This window comes from Condylura cristata, unplaced genomic scaffold, assembly GCF_000260355.1.
Source record: "Condylura cristata isolate star-nosed mole 26May11 unplaced genomic scaffold, ConCri1.0 scaffold00002, whole genome shotgun sequence".
Lineage (NCBI taxonomy): Eukaryota > Metazoa > Chordata > Mammalia > Eulipotyphla > Talpidae > Condylura > Condylura cristata.
Window position 1 is genome coordinate 42,503,733 of NW_004567103.1, and position 18,118 is coordinate 42,521,850.

The 18,118-nt window shown below is 35.1% G+C and overlaps 1 protein-coding gene across 1 annotated transcript in view; it reads left to right on the forward strand.

Moving 5' to 3' along the window:
- KIAA1715 (KIAA1715 ortholog) overlaps positions 1-11,619 on the forward strand; it is a 56,441-nt gene extending 44,822 nt beyond the window's left edge. The window contains exons 9-12 of the mRNA XM_012725462.1: positions 1,396-1,501; positions 2,669-2,739; positions 3,499-3,669; positions 10,081-11,619. Of these exons, the coding sequence (XP_012580916.1) occupies positions 1,396-1,501; positions 2,669-2,739; positions 3,499-3,669; positions 10,081-10,319 (587 nt within the window). The 3' untranslated portion in view covers positions 10,320-11,619. The remainder of the gene's footprint in view (positions 1-1,395; positions 1,502-2,668; positions 2,740-3,498; positions 3,670-10,080) is intronic.
- The last annotated feature ends 6,499 nt before the right edge of the window (positions 11,620-18,118 follow it).

The following is an 18,118-nucleotide window of genomic DNA, read 5'->3' on the forward strand; positions in this document are numbered from 1 at the left end:
CCTGGTGAAGCCTCTCACCCTCCGCATCTCTGGCCTGTACCCCAGTTCTGTATGAATAAATAAATAAATCTTTAAAAAAAAAATTATATTTAATGTTATTCTGGAATTTGAAGTTTATTTATGAGTAGCTATAATTTTGACATCAACTGCCCTTTTTATTTTATTTATTCATTAAAAAAGATTTATTTTGGCATACAGAAACTAGTGTGCAAGCCAGAGGCATGGGGGGGGGCTGGTGATAGCATTTATTAGAGACTGAGTGGGGAGCAGAACAGGCAGATCTTCTGAAATACACTGCTGAGGGGAGCAGCATATGGGACAGGAGAGGTTTGCTGTGCCATGTGGGTCACCCTGGCTGGGGATTGAACTGATGTTGCAGTGGCTGGTGATAGCTTGATAAACTGTGACTTAATCCCCGCACCACCAGAGAGGCCCATTTTTTAGATGGTAACAGCCTTTAGGTTTGTGTTTACAAAGTTTAAAATGAGCCTTTCCTCAATGGCCCTCCCTGGTAGTACAGTGGGTTAAAGCACAGCACTGAGAAGCTAAAGCCACTTAAGCATGAGTTCAATCCCCACACCAGAGGTGACCCACATGGCGCGGCAGACCTCTCCTGACCCGCCTGCTGCTCCCCTCAGCAGTGTATTTTGTCACTTGGGCTGTTCTGCTCCCCACTTTCTCTCTAGTGAATCCTCTTACCACCCCTGCACCTCTGGCCTGTACCTCTGTTCTGTGCATAAATAAATATTTAAAAAACAAATAACACCTAGACTCTTGAAAGCTCACATACTAATAAATTAGGGGACTTCTACTTTGGATCATAATAAAGTTATAGGTGAGATTTACCTTCTCGACTAAAATAATAAAACACCATGCAAAATTTATGAGGTAGCAGTTTTAAAGATACTATCAGGCAATATAGGATAAAAGCAAATAATATGAACATGACAAATGCCTCGGGTTGTTTGGGGAGTTTCAAGGCTGCAACTCAGAAGAAATCCAAGTAAAATGCATCAGTTGTCCTGAGTAGAAGAGTTGCAGTTCTGCAAAGATAGAACTCACGCTGCAGTGGTTTTATCTTCTTAGTGCTGTGCTTTAACCCACAGTGCCACCAGGGAGGGCCAAGTCTAGGTGTTATTAAAAATTAGTTTGTATGGAAATATACTGTCATTACTTAATAGATTATGTTTGGTGGTTCTGAATATAGCACTACTTCTTTTAGTATAGTATTTTAATGAAAATTTGAATACTCTATAAAGATTTTTAAGAACCAGTAATATTTTTGTTTTGTTAAAGTCTTATACAGATTTTGATAAGCCTAGAGAGTTCTTGGTAAGTGAGTTAAAATTTAAATATAATTTATACCTATGAACTTTACATGTATTTATTTACTAGGTCTTCATCCTCCGGGTCCACCTTTGGCAAGACCCATTCTTCCCCGAGAACGAGGTGCTTTGGATAGAATTGTTGAATATTTAGTTGGTGATGGACCACAAAACAGGTAATATTTGCTGGAACACTAGGTAAATAAAAAGGATGAAAAAAATTACTGGTTAGATAATGTGTACCCATGTACTAGATATTCTAGTGATTATAGAATATGATAAAGTACTTTATAGCTCAGCAAAAAAGTACATGTTCAATAGTTTTGAACTGTTTTCAGTAGGAGTTTGGATAAAGTAGTCTAGATAAAATATAAAACATATATATAACCCCTCTATATAACCATTATCAAATGAATTTTTTTAGAGAAATTGAATCATTTCATTGAATCTTATTTAGACTTGAAGAGCACAAAACTAGTGAACTCTTGGTAGGTTATCAGAAATGGAGTTTATATGTGTCAGAACTAGACTTGGTGAGAGTAATGATTTTAACAATGAGGACAATTTGTATGTATTTAGAACTTCTCAAAATGTCTGTATAATTATTAATCTTATTTGATCCTTATAAAAATTTAAGAAGATAGATATGATGTAAACAGCAATTATCATAATATTGACATTTAGACATTTTGTAGATAGTGTAGCAGTTATTTGACAAGATTATTGTTTGGCATAATTTTAATAAAGGGACTAGAATTTAATGTTAATGTAATTAATTATACATATTATTCAAAATAGACTTGTTAGATATGGCCAGGTTTTGATAAATGTGCAGAGAACAGTGAAAGAAAATATTTAAAAGAAAATAAGGAAGATACTTCACTGGAATAGCTACAGGAATCATAATGTACAGAAACTAACTTTTGGGCTAGAGAAAATTAAACCCATTTCCTGACTTTTTGATACTAACATTCACTGTGAATCTCTAAGTGACTCCATCTTTTCCAATCCTATCTGGCAACAAACTTGGTATCCCAAGATTGTATGTTGTAAAACACTGAAATTTTAATATCCTGATACCAGATATCTTTCTGCTAACTTAGTAATGATACATTAATTTGACTGGTGCTTAGTTTATTTTTAGTTTGATGTATAGTAATATGTTTTTAAATTTTTGAAATTTGGCTCTTGTTTTTTAAAAAAAAATTATTGTTTAGTAAGTTGCATTTAATCTGTTGAAACAGATATAGCTATGTTAAAATGTAAATTAGCTATAATACCTAAAATTTCTTGTCCATGAGTATTTGTAACTTGTCTGTTCTTTTTTTGGTGGGGGGGTATAGGTATGCCCTTATATGTCAGCAGTGTTTTTCTCATAATGGCATGGCTTTGAAAGAAGAATTCGAATACATTGGTAAGAATTATTGGCAATTCGATTTAAAATTTTTATGCCAATTTGTATGTAATGGTATTTATTTTAGATACTGTCTTTGTATATATTGTTCAGACACACTGTTCTTTTGTTGGAGTACAAAGCAAAGTGGGAAAGACAGTGCAGGTTTCTTCCTGCAACAATGTGCAACTTCTAGGCCAGTTGTTCTCAAATTTCACTATGCATCAGGGTCAACTGAAGAGCTTTTAAAAATTCTGATGCTCAGCACCCAGCTATAAAGACCCTAACTGACGTGAGGTGGGGTCCACAGATCAGCACTTTTTTTTTTGAAGCTGTTCGGATGATTCTAATATGTAGCCATTATTTAAAAACTGCTGAACTAAGTTAATTATGCTTTTCAGAAATGACAGACAACAGTTTCTTGGGCAGATCAGTGAGATTTTGGATCTCAGAATACCATATGATTCTGGTATTAGAAATACGTTTTTTTTTTTTTTTACTGTTATATGCTAGGTTATTATTAATACTGCTTTGCCATTACTTAACTTGATGTATAACTTACTGTGTTTTCTGCTTTAAAGTTAATTTTATAATTCCAGTAAAGTAGAAATTATGCTTAAAATTATCTTTGACTAGAGTACCTGCCATCATAATATTAAAATCACAGATATTTCAGAAATAACTTTTGAAGAGTTCTTTGCTTTTTTGTTCAAGGAATCTTGAGTGTCCTTGAATTTTCTTTGGTTGATGGCTTTATTTTCTTTTTTAAATTCTCTGCAGCTTTTCGATGTGCCTACTGTTTTTTCTTGAATCCTGCAAGAAAAACCAGACCCCAGGCTCCAAGACTTCCAGAGTTTAGTTTTGAGAAGCGGCAGGCAATGGAAACCTCAAGTTCAGCTGGTCCCTTGCCCTCAGGAAGCATGATTTCATCAGAGAACCAATTTAGTGAAGGTATTAATGTGCTTAACTTTTACCTGTATTTTGCTAATATTTAACAATAAAAGCATAATGGTTTTAGATAAGAATGGATTAATGGATATTTTGCTGCACATACATATAAGCTGTTGCTCTGCTAATAGATTTCTGTATGACTGGTATGGTGTGTTTCATTTTTAAAATGAAAATTGTATTGTGTTAAGCAGCAACCAGCAACAACTAAGACATTGTGGCGTAACCTTGTCTGATAACTATTGGGAGATCTGATTGATAAGATTCTGACTGATAGATTCATTTTATTTCTCTTTATTTGAATGAATTATGAAACTACTTAATAAAGGTAAAATTCATAGTTAATATTAATGAAATAAGTTGATCCTTACTAATTGACATTACTAGACATTTTGGTAGTCTAGACATTGGTAGACTTTATGAAAGCAGGAAACTTTGAAAGTTTCTTTGCATGCTTGCATGGCAATGTTGATAGGACTAGCATATCTTTGAAGTGATTTGTAGAGGTTGACAAAAACTAACATTGTTGATTCATGCCTTTGATATGAAAACTTTATTTTAGATAAATATTAGAATTCACTATTTAGAACTCATGTTAAACTGAATTTATATTTTAAACTAAATTATATAATTAATTCATAATTTTATTTAGCGGTCCATATTTTAATTCTAAGATTTGTTATTTGTTTATTCTTTATAAAAGCTTTGCAAATTGAACAAATTACTTTAACTGAGAAGAATATTGAAGCAGAGAATTTTCAGGCATCAGAAGTTTAGTATGAAGATTAAATACCTTTTTTTTTAAACATTTGGGAATGAACTTGAAATACATGTGTTGACTTGGGCTTGGCTTTTGGCTTACTAACAAATATAAAAATGAATTTGAGTACAGAATAGCCATGACAAGAGGCGTGTATATTTCCAATACTGAATCAATACAGTTATCTTCTCCAAGTCTGCAACATCAACTTCAAACCCAGTATCAAAATTTTTTCTTATGCTTACATCATGCTCTGAGCTGCATGCTGTCACGTGCAAATCATCTGTCTTGCCATGTAACTCCTTGGAACTGAAAAGTAAAGGATTTCATGCTGAAGATACCTAGAGGAAAAGTTGAAGTCATGTCCATGAGTAACTTAGCATTTGAAAGCTAGCTGAATATTTGAAAGCCAATAGTTAGGGAAAACAGTGGAAAAAATCAGCCAACAAAACAAAATGTTGGTAATGAATCCCATTCTTTATGTCTTCTGCTAAGGTCAAGATGGATAGTTAGCAAACAACACCCAGCTATACCTTTCCTTCTCATCTAATCTAGGAGGAGCAATACCCCAGATGTCTTATTTTCTGTCTGAAATGCCCGGAATGAAGTCTAACTGCCTCAAATTCAGTCCTGATAAGGTAATGTTAATAGGTGAAGACAAAATTTCTGTCAGGGTCTGATAACTCCTTGGTACTAGAAATTGAAGCGACAGTTCCATGTAGTTAAGATAGTTTCTAGAATAGTAACTTTTCATACTACTCTGGAGTCCTCAAAATGGCAAAAAGCACCTTTTACTTCTTTGGCTTTCCAGAAGATTGAAACTTTTCTCCGAGACTACTGACTCAACATTATGATAAACAATTATAAATTTCAAGCTGGATTCCTTTAGTAAAAGACTGGAAGTATTTCTGATGAACTGATGAAGCTGCAATTGTTTTGAACACTGGTGGCATACCTTTATGATTAAATTGAGCTATTAAGACTGTATCATCTTAATCATCTCCTCTCCATGCTGACAGCCAGTGTAATTGAAAGATTAGCTTTCTAATTTCTACGTTCTTATTGTAGAAACTTGAGATCTGAAAAGGAACTTCCCTGTTTTAATTTGTGTGTGTTTATATAATATGAAATAACTCCTTGGTAGTAGCAGGAACTACAGAGATTAGGTTATTGAACTTATAGATGGAACTATTTATATGAATAACCTAGAATTTATAGAAGAAACTCTTTTTCATTCATTCTTTGATGCAAGACTTTGAAATTAAATTCTGTCTTGGTTCTGCTCCTGGAAGACTTTACGTTTAGGATGAGGCACAAGACTCTTGTAATTTTTTGACCACTCTTTAACAACTTATCTTCTGTACTCATGTGGAATCTTGGAAAGTTTTCAACAAAGAAGGAGACCTAGAAGAAATTTCTTCCAATGATTGTTCATATGAATTCCTATACATTTTTTTCTAAAACTGTGTATTCAGATGCATTGGAAATAGAGCACTAGAGAAATGAGAAATTAGGACTATGGATTATCATTTTATCTCACAGGTACTAGATATAGTATATTAAAGTAATGACCTGCTTTTAGGTTCCTCAGTTTCTCTTACGGTTAAAAGATAGGGCAGTAATTCTTGAATCTCTGCCAAGACACACTAAAGTGGTTTATCAATTTTGCTTTTTTTTTTTTAAAATCAGAAATACCTGATAAAGAGATTTCTTTTTGTTAGATATGAGAGATAATTGGAGTACTTTATGGGTAATTATGGAGTGCAAGGCTTCCTACATTATTTATATACTCATCGAGTGATTTTGGCCTACCATGTTTGAGGAGTTTAATATTGTTTTTATTGTTCAATTCTACTTATGTAGCTCTCAAATCACTGTTTTACTCAAAAGTAGCTTTTATTCATTTGGAAATATTTAAAATAATGGCTTCTAAACAAAACTGAAATAGCAAGTAAAATTAGTCTTGATCATCTGATTTCTGCTCTTTTTAATAATTTAATACTGTTACTATTAAGTTGAACTTGGGAAAATTTTCTTTAGTGTTATAATGCTCAACTTGAATTACTTGATAATGTAATTTTTGTTGAATTCTGTGTATTACTAGATTCAAAAAGCTTTCCCTTTACATATATTTAATTGTATATGGTTTCTACAAGATGTAATTTGCCTGTAGCATGGTGTTTCATTTTTGATTTCACAGTGATATTTTGGATTCCCTTTTTTTTTTTAAAGATTTATTTATTTGTGCATACAAAACTAGGGTACAATCCAGAGATGCAGGGGCAGTGAGAGGATTCACCAGAGACAGAGTGGGGAGCAGAAAAGGCAGATCTACAAAGTACACTGCTGAGGGGAGCAGCGGGCGGATCAGGAGATAGAGGTCTGCCTCGCCATGTGATCACCTCCCGGGCAGGCAGGAATCGAACTCATGCAGAAGTGGCTTTAGCTTCTTAGTGCTGTGATTTAACCTGCTGCGCCACCAGGGAGGGCCTTGGATTCCCTTTTCTAAATTATCTTTACTAATAGTTTTGTTTTTTTTTTTATTTATTTATTCATACAGAACTGGGGTACAGGCCAGAGGCTCAGGGGTGGCGAGAGGCTTCACCAGAGACAGAGTGGGGAACAGAACAGGCAGATCTACGAAGTACACTGCTGAGGGGAGCAGCGGGCGGGTCAGGAGAGGTCTGCCACGCCATGCGATCACCTCCGGGGCAGGCAGGAATCGAACTCATGCGGAAGTGGCTTTAGCTTCTCAGTGCTGTGGTTTAACCCGCTGCGCAACCAGGGAGGGCCTACAAATAGTTTTATATCATTGCTTAATAATGAAATTCTTACTCATCTAATGGATTTATTTTATTAGTAAATAAGTAAACAGCATTCTGTGCATTTGAATACAAGTTCTTTTCTCATAGGTGTTGGTTATGTACTTGGATTTTATTCATTGAGTCACTGGGTTGACTTGGGATGAAATTCATGTCTGTTCCTTAAATAGAAGCTAGCCCATTTTCTGTAAGGCAGAAAAATCTTGTAAAAATCATGTTGTTTAAAACCATTGAGTTCAATGACAACTTGTCCCATTTTAATTTAACATTTCCTCTGGATATGTTTTATAGTATACAAATATAATGAGTACTGATGTTTGCAAGGCCAAAAAAAAAAGTCACTGTAAAAAAGGAATTAAAGGAAAAAATCTAAATAAATTCACCAAAATATACGGGGTTTTTGGAAAGTATAACATAAATAGAATCATGTATTTTCCTATGGAAATTAAATATTTCCTTTGGAAATAGATGATATTGTTTTACTAGGTGGTTCTTTAGTTTTCTTAGAGATATTTTCTTTTAAGAACTAGAATAAATACCTAAAGGTAAGGTAACATTCATGTTTTTGCACATGTGTTTATTGGGAAGGAGTGGTATTCATTATACAGTTACACTCAGTTTTATAAGTTTGAATTGTCCAGCTTTGTCTAGTTTAAACTTGGACAACTGGAAGCAGTTGTTATAAAGTGGTAGAAAAAGTTTCTCTTTCAAAAGTATTGGAATAGGAGTAGGGCAGGGGACAGGAATGGGCAAAGGGCCACTTGTATTTTATTACATTGTGGTATATTGTTTTTCTGGCATTGTGGATGCCATAGTTGATTGTTAAAATTTAACTATGGAATCAAGTCATTCAGATAACTTTAAAATTTAATCTTAAACTGGTACTGAGCGCAGGGAGAGTAGGCCTGTTGAATTAGTATGAGTGCAAAGACTGATTTCTTGTTGAGTACTGTATGTCTAAATGTTAACATCTTATATAATGCTTTATACACTAAGCTACTTTAACTATAATCTCACAGAAGAAAATACACTTTTTTTTATTAGAATAGGCAAATGGTTCTCTCCCATGGAAATAGAATAAGTACTTTTGGAAAAAGTGATCATTTTATTATAGTTATTAAATGATTGTTAGTTATTAAACTATTATATCACATCCTGTTAATCTTGTACACCTAGTTCACTTAAATTTTGTTTCAGTCACTTTTCACAAAATAGCACAGGTATCCAAACATTGAATATCTATTTCATTTAGTAACTAGTTGATGCCTGCATTGAAAGCATCATGACACATAACAATTTTTTATCGGGCTACTGCTATTAAAATTAACCTGGGGAAGAAATATAGTCACTAATAGGCTCTTTGATAATTTTCAAGGCCTATTTAGTGTTCCATATGTATTCTCTGAATACAATGCAGCATTGACCACAAACTTTGTAAATGATGTTATTTTCTACTTTGTGATAGTTACATGGCATTTCTTTGAATTCATGTTTATAGACATTAAACAAATATTTTTAGGATTATAGTTTTTTTTTGTACTAACTGCTTATTTAAGGCTCCATGATCTTAAAAATAAATTGGATTTGACTAGTAACCTGTTTCTGAAAATAGTGTCATCACACCACTTTAATATGATGAATCTTGAACTTTGTTGCTCATGTTTAAGTTCAGTACTGAGACACTTTTTTTTTTTTTTTTGGTGAGTTGAGTTCTGGATTCTGAATTTTTTTTCTTTTCCCATTTCATATGGCCTTTTTGGTTTGTTTCAGAAGACTTAATAAATTACAGCATTTTAAAGTTCTTGGCAGGTAAATTTGCTCTATGGCCAGACAATTCTGGAAAACCGCGACTCTTAAAATTCTACTCTGGATAAATTCTTTGAGGGTAGAATTACAGTAGCTGGCAACTCTTCACGTTTTCCACTGCAGAACTTGCCTGCCCTGTAGGGTCTGTCCATGTTTACAAGGTGTCATTTGTACTTTCTGCTTTTCCTTTGTGTGCTGCGACATTCAGATGACAAAACTCCTACCATGTACTCCTTTTCTACTTTGAATATTTTAAGATTGCAAGTAATGCCATTTTTAATCACAAATGTGATTGTGAGTATTTCTCACTTTTTGCAAAAGTGAAATTTTAATACAGTAAAACCATGTTAACTTGGATGTCTTTAACTGGCCTCTCATCCTTCAAAATTTAAATCTCTGGGTCAGAAATGCTACATACCTGAAACTACAACACTTTGGAAATACACTGGAAGGCCTTTTCCTGTCATCCCAGAAGCTAAACAGAAGTCTTGGTCTCCTCCTGAAAATTTATTAACTTTATACTTGCTTTAGAGTTTTATTAAATTCAAACCCTTCAATAATAATTCAACATTTTATCAAATAAAATCTGTGTCTTTGGAAAAGGTGGATGGATCCTGGCTTCTTCAGTGCTTAGCTAACAGAGGTGCAAGTTAGTATGGGAAATAATCTCCCTGATCCCTGCACACAGAGTGAAAGGGGCACTGGGTAAAAAAGCTATAGTGCACTTGCTTTCTTTGCTGGATGGTTGTCTTATAGCACCAGTTCAAATTCATTTTCGGAGCTTATTTTCATGAAAATATAGGCATGTGGATAAAAGGTTTGTTTACCCCAAATTATATTTCCTTCTTCATTTATACTAATTCATATATGGTATGTTATTAGGAATTAAGTACATCCTTTAAAAGATATTAAGGATAATATTAGGCTATCATGTGGTTAGTTCATGTATGTGTGTGTTTATCTTTTGCTTACCTTATGTAGTAGTTTTAACATTTGGGTATGCTAAAGTCTTGATTATCTTTTCAGAATCTTTAGAAGAAGCAGATGTTCTTGATAACAGTGAAGAGCAGACAGATGACAAAACATCAGATACAGAGCAAATGGACCAAGTGATTGAAAAAGCATCTGTCACAGAGGAATCAGAGGAGAAACAAGAGGAGACCAAGAGTGAGGAAACTGCAATGAATGAAGCCAAATCAACAGTTCCCATAGCTGACTCTGTTCCTAATCCTGAACTAAGTGAAGAATCTTCAGTGACAATGTAGTAAATACTTCCATGTGCCTTCAACTAGATACTTGTAGTCTTATTGATATCAATTTATTGCTTTTTAGGTGGTTCTTTCCATATTTTTTCCTCTCTAAGGAAATGGTTGAAACCATTGAATTCAGATTTTCTCTCTGTTTCAGTATGTCAGAGTTTTGTATCTACTGGGAATTAAAAGCAAATGATATCAGTAAAGGAAGGCCCTTTTGAATGTACAAAGACCTATACTGTTTAGATAGCTTTTAGATTATGTTCATTCTAAAAGTAAACAAACATGTTAGCATCCTTGTGGCCTGTAAATAATACCCATTTTGACATAGGAAGAACCTTGGTTAGGAATAAGTTCTAATAGTGTTTTTTTTGAGGAATGAAACACAAGTGAGATTTTTAATGCCATATTAAAAATGGATAGAATTTTAACTTTTCAGACATTTTCGGGGGGATATCTATTTAAGCATTTACAGTTAGTGGTGTGAAAGTTTAACTACATAGTTGGTACGAATTTTCAGTAAGAATGCTATTCAATAGTCAAGTGCAGTGTTTCTTTTTGATGTCTATTTGCAGCTGGGCCAAAGGCACATGATGTATATAATTAGCTTATGTTTACATATTTACAGATAGGAAACATCTCTGCACTTGACTGTACTTGAATTCTGAACATTATTTATACTTGTAAAATAATGATATATAAGTGAATTTTGTGCTCTTGTTTGTTTTTTGTTAAGGAAAATACAGATGATCTGGCAGCAGTTTATTTTTGTTAACTGTCTAGACTTCTTCAAACAGTATTTTGGTGGGTGACTTGGCTACCTGAAAAATCCAAGTAGAGGGAGGTGACGAGACAGTAAATAAATGTAGAGGTTCTGCTGAGAGCTTATGATGATGCTTTTATTCAGAGTTATTGCTTTTCAAACCCAGGGATTGTGAGAACAAATTTTGTGAAGAGAGGCTATGAGTTACTGGTTACTTGGATTTAATATGTGCATTAATGATTAACTGAGTAAAAATATTTACCCGTAATGGTAATTAGACTTAGTTACAGTGTGATTATCTTTTCTAGCTTCCTTTGATTGTTCTATTCCTCTATGAAAAAATAAATTATGCCAAAGGGAGGAATATGTAGGAATGGTGTATGTGACAAATATTTCAAAGTTGTACACAGTTTACGAAAATTTAATAAAATAATATTTGCTTTCATTTAAAAAGTCATCCTTATCATTTAATATCTTATTGTCTGATAGATTTTTTTTTTTTAAAGATTTATTTATTTGTTTATACAGAGCTGGGGTACAGGCCAGAGATCCAGGGACAGTGAGAGGCTTCACCAGAGACAGGGTGGGGAGCAGAACAGGCAGATCGAGGAAGTACACTGCTGAGGAGAGCAGTGGGGGGTCAGGAGAGGTCTGCCACGCCATGTGGTCACCTCCGGGCAGGCGGGAATCGAACTCATGCTGAAGTGGCTTTAGCTTCTTAGTGCTGTGCTTTAACCCGCTGCGCCACCAGGGAGGGCCCTGATAGATATTTTTAAGGAACTCAATCTGGTAATAGTTTGAGGCGTCATGATACAGTGATCATAGTGCTAAAGAGTATGGGTTTAAGTTCAAGCACTACTGTCTTGGCCAAGTCACCCTCCTTCTCTGAGGCTATTTTTTCATCCATAAAGTGGAAGATTATCTCTTCTGGGGGATATTGAGATCATCAAGATTTTGTGCGATGTGGATATAGGTAAATGGTATAGACACACACACACACACACACACAAACCTTTTGAGGTATAGAAGGGCTATGAGTACTCCTTTTGCAGATAAGGAAATATAAAAAATACATATGAACATGTATTTAGCTGCTTCAAATCAAGTCAGAGCCTTTTGTATTCACCTTTATCGTGTATATGTGTATAACTATGTAGACTAAATCATTTTGAGGTCAGGTAGGAAACTGAAACTATGGAATATAGTGTTTTATTTTTGATGTGTTCCACTAGGGGTTTTTTTGTGTTATTGACCCATAAACATTTTGTTAATTGTGAAGTCTTCTTTAAAACTTTCACATTATGATATACATTGCTTAAAAATGAGAAGTATCTCAAGAAATACAATTTAATGATAATATCATGCATGTTATGAGAAATATCTTTGAAAAAAATATGGAAGAAGGTTAAAGTAAAATTAATGCAACTGGTAATTTGCTGTAACTATAAACTAGAAACATTTATTCTGATACTGTAATAAACCATTAATGGTTGAAAGATTGTAAAATGCCCCATTTCTGATTATTAAGACTAATGTAAGTGAGGGAAAGCAAGCTATTAAAACCATAACTGGTGTGATCTTAACTGCCCTGCTACTAATGCTCAACAGATCATCATCTAAACTTTCCTGTGTCCTCAGCATGATCCACAAATATGATCTGGCATTGTCTTTCCATTCCTTTCTATTATTAATCTATAGAGCTTTGGTTCTCTCACCATGCTGAGTCCTTTCTTGCCTAAAGCTTCAGTTCAAATATTTTCCTCCTTAGATAGAGGACCTCTCAAAATACTTACTGAAGTCTGGCCTCTGCCTTTTACCCTCAATCACATCACTATCTCTACTATTGGTCCTCATTACAATTTATTAGTATTTTATTCACTACTTACTCTTATCTTCACAACAAAGTCTGTGTGTACATGCTCCTATTTGTCTTGCTTTTATGTCCAGAGCTTAGCACAGTGCTTGATACATGTATTATGAAGGTGGTATACTTGGTTGTGAAATCCAGTGAAAACTCCCAAGTTATTTCACTTGGTAGTATTGACATTGTTGAGTAGACTCTTTTGTTTGAAACACTTTTTGTGTTATCACACATGGTGTATGTTTCAAATATTTCCAAGTTGTTCAGTTTACTTCTTGGTTGCTTTACTCAATGTCCTTTGAAGGCTTTTCTTCTCTGCCATACTTCATATTGCATGGGTTGTACCTAATGATTGCTTTTCTTCACTTCAACCTCCATGGGTTTAATTACCAGCTATCTCTTGGAGTCTTGCTCTGTTTCCCGCACTTGAGTGCTACCTGCCTGCTGAAATGTCTCATAGTATGTGTTTTTTAAGTAAATCTATTTACTTCTTCAAACCTTTAAAACTGGTCGTTTGGTGATTCTCATACAAATAGCACCATTGTGTGAAGCAGAAACTCATTCCATTCCCTTTAATTCTATATTTTATTTAGTCATTTCAATTTTTTCAGTTAGGATCTCATTTTTTCTATTCCATTAACATTAGATTAATAGTGATAATAAACATTTTTATTTTTACTCTGTGCCATTCATATATTAGCTGTTGGATAGATATTACTTTATATATTCTTTGACAACAGTCCAGTAGGATTACAGGAGTAAAAACAAGTGTAGAGAAAATGAACAATTGATTGATTAGTGGAAAACTTGGTGTGAATGCAGGCATATTTCTTCAGGGGTCTTGATTTAAAAAAAAAAATCTATTAATAAATAAAAGAGGTTGGGGAGAGGAGGGGTGAAGGTGAGAGGATTCACCAGGGACAGAGTAGAGAGCAGAATTGGAGGATCTACTGAAATGTACTGCTGAGGGAAACAGTGGGTGAGACAGGAGAGGTCTGCTACGCCATGTGGGTCAGCTCCCTGGTCAGGGATCAAACTCCTGCTGCTGTGGCTGGGGACAGCTTCATAGTGCTGAGACTTAATCCCTTGAGTCACCAGGGAGGTCTTGCTCATAATTTCTGTTGTGCTGCCATTTAATACAGGTATTCATCTCAAAATCCCTTTTTAATAGGTTTCTCTGTCCTAGTCTTGCTTTTGCTATCTCTGCTGTGCTGTAGCTGACTCTGTTTTTAAAATTGGAAACAACATCATGCCACAACATTGGCATGACTTTAATGACTCCTTATTGTTTTGGGGATAAGGCCCTGTGATTCTCTGCTTGTGGTATCTTCTCACTCACATAGTCATAAAGGAACACAATAAATTGTTCTTCAACTGAACTGAAATAATCTCAGAACCTAAGTTTCGATGGTTGTTAAGCTGTGCCTTTTATTCTTGGAATTAGTCTTTGTTATTTTATGCTTCAGTACAATAAGTATTGTAACGGAGAACAACTGATTCAGCAGAGCAGTAGCTTTGGGTGGTTGTTGAGAGAGATACAACGATTTTTACTAAATATATGCTGAGTATCCAAAAATCTGAATGATTTATACAAGGTTGGATAAACAAGTAGCTGCACCAGAACTCAGATCTCAACACCGGCTGCCAGAGACGGTTACCAGACCGCTGGCCCTTGGTTTAGGATAATTGGGAAAAACCATTTATTTATTTATTTATTTTATTTTGTAATATAATAGTTTATTTTTACATCATTTTGTACATTTTTTTTTCATCTCAGTTGTAATCTCCGTGTGTTTCCCATTACCAAGTCACCCATGTGTCATCACCATAGTCCAGTGCACTTCCCTACCCCCCTCCATTTTTGATCCCATTCCCTACTCCACCCCTATAAAATGTCTCTGGTATATGGCTGTTCATTCTTAATATTTTCTCTACCTGTCCATTATGCTCCTGCTATGAGCGAAACCATCCAGTATTTTTCTTTTTCTTTCTGGCTTATCTCTCTAAGCATGATTTTGGGAAAAACCATTTATTTTTTATGAAAATGAATACTTCTTAGTCTGATTCTGACGGGTGAAGAAAGTTAAATAAACATTCTTAATACCTGCTCGTGGGAGGCACTGTGTTCCAAGGACTTTTCACGTTGGTCCTCCCTCAGTTCTCAAAGCCATGTGAAGAGATGGGATCCTTTCCAAAGGGGATTAAATTAATTCCCGAGCATCACTCCATTTAAAGAAGTAAGTGGAGTTGGAACAAAGCCTCTCTAAGTCTTACTGCCTATGAACCCTCTTTCTTTGGTAGCTGAAAGAAATACATGAGCACTCTTCTATTTTTGCCTGTATTTTTGATTCTCAAGTGTTCCTTTTTTCAGGGCGGGTCACTAACACCCATCAGACCCTCCACTCATAGACCACCCTCTTGAAATTCTCTATTTCCCACGCCAGTCTATGAATTTGAAGGCAGGCAGGGTTGTATCTGGTTTCGCTTATCTTTATGTTCCTAGTGTTTGGCTAGAAAGGAACTTAGTAAACGATCTGTTGGACAGACAGCGCGAGTGTATGCCTTCTCACACAGCAGGTAATATGTAGCCTCAGTGCAGATTTTATCCTGTGGGGTATTTTTCAAATTTCACATTATTTGAATTATTGAGTAGGGAAAAGACTAGATACTTACAACTAGGCAAATTCTGATGAACTTTTTATTTTTATTTTTATTTTTTTTTAAATTGTGAGCTTTGCTGTTTTGAGTTTTATAACCCCAAAGCAAAAACTGTTCTGAGGCTCCTTTGTGTACCAAGTCTCCTTAGGTGAACTGTAAGCAGCCTTTTCAGACCAAAACAACATTCCTAGTTTTTTTCTCCTTTATTCCCCATTACGCTCTGATCACAGATGAATACCGCATATTTGTGCGATGGTCTGCACTGATCTTACATAATGCTATTACAAAGTCTCGTTTTTTTAAGACCCAGACTTGTCTGTAATCCTCAGCTTTCCAAAGCAGTTACTTGCTTTTGTTCCCACTGTGCTTTATATGTAACTTGTAGTCTCCTGACCTCTTGTTATTGTCTAATTCCCCAATTGGAGTGTAAACACTTCAAAGCGGTTTCATGTTTTTTGATTTAACTTTCTCACGTTTGCTCTCCTCAAACAAAGCACAAATTAGACGAACCCAAACCTGGCATGGTGCCGTTGCAGGAATGGCTGGAGTTTAGATTCATTTAAATAAGTGATATTCCTGACTTGTCAATACCTTTAGTAGTTGTGATACTTGTAGCTGAAACTCCTACGAAGAAGCTGGGGCTAGAAAGTGAGAAGGATTAGCTCAACATAAGGAACTGTGAATACCTTCCAGGTAGGGAGGATTCATCTGATTTTATTCTATCTGTGCCCAACACATTAACTATGAAGGAATGTGCTGGAGAGACCCATGAGTGTGCCCAGGTCTGGTTCACATGAATCTATTACTTGGGTAAGATTTTGCAATAGTATATAAAGTAATTTGAACTCTCCTAAATATCCTTACACCCTCCATAGCCTGATCCCATATTTTACTTACTCATGAAATGAGGTAATAAAAAATATCTCTTTTGTTTATTTTTATTCAGTATATCATTTCTGCCCCATTTAATGTTATAATTAATGTTTAGTTAAAGTTTTTCTGGATTAAGTTGCTGCTTGTTTTAAACTGAATCTGGAGGAACCTTGACACATACACACACACATAAGTAAAATATAAGGATATTTTCTCCTTCAGTAGGAGGAAAGAACTCAGTCCTTAAAGTTGAATACTTGCTGAAAAAAGCCACTGAGAGAAAATGCATACAGTACATGACAAGTGTAATTAAAACTTACACTAATTTGGTATATTTTATGATTACATTCAATAAAGGTAATCATCAATTTTTTCCTAAAAAACAGCCATCTACTTGTGCCTTACTGTCTTTATCAAGAATTCTAAAAGCTTTGCTTACTGCCAAGAATTGGCACACTTTATTAAATTGCAGTGGTTTGCTTACAACATTTCTTTCCTAGGAACAAAAAGAAATAAAATTTTGGAATGAACTTCTAGTCACAATTATGACTGTTCACATAGCCAAAGAATAGCCAAATGAGTTTTTAGAATAGGAGACTGTGAACTATATGAAATAAACAGCACCATCTGAAATAACATTGGTATATTTGCAAAAATTATTGTGTGTGTATGCTGAGGGTAATTTTCAGCACATTTTTTTCTCTGGGTTTGAAGACCTGGTTTCTTTTAGCATGTTGTATGATCTTTCTTTTCTTCAGTAAGGCAAGCTCTTGTAGTTGGTGAAATCGAATGACATTTATTTAAAGACAACCACAATCACTACGGAGAGAGTGGATTTTCTCTTTCCTGCTGTCCTCTGGGTCCCTCATCCTCACATACACCCCCAGAAACCCTCCTGCCTCCCTCCAGCACCTGCTGTTGCACCACCAAAGGAGAGAGCAGCAGGTTTGGGTACCATTTGAGAAGACCAATCTCGCTACCCAGTAAACAATTGTCAGCAATAGCCTGAGGCAAGTGTGAGTGATGTCTAACTCTCCAAGTCTCCAACGAGACTACTAAACTGTGTCTCAGGTTGGTAGTGCTGTGATTTTGAAGTTGGCGGAGATGAGGAGCAGATGACTAGCCTTCTTATAAAGAAGCTGAATCCAGGCTGCTGTTCCACATGGGTAACAATGAGTATGATGCCAGCCCTTCTTAACAGCGCCTCCAATAGACATGTAAACATTTCAATTTGTGCATTAGAGGTTTATTGTTTCTAAAGAGTGATTTATGTCCTTATTTCTGCATTATTGTCCACAAGGCACTGCCCTCTGTTAGAGGGTCTGTGCTATCTAATTTTTTAGACCTTTGTCTTCATTAGTACAGCAATTTTAGCTTGTGATCATTTTACTAGACCTCATTGATAAGCCAAGACAGTATGAGATTCATAGAGCTGACATCTAACCTTGCCACTGACTTCTTGACCCTTCTGCTTCCGAAACATGGGTTCATTTTTTTTAAACCCAAAGTAGAACTCCATCTATTTTTCACCACATCGTGGGCAGTTTAAAGGTTGGTCAGAATCAAATATTGTGCTTTCAAATTTGATAATATATGAGTACAGAAGGATGACCTTTGATACATACTCATACATCAACATGACATGAGCAGTGAATG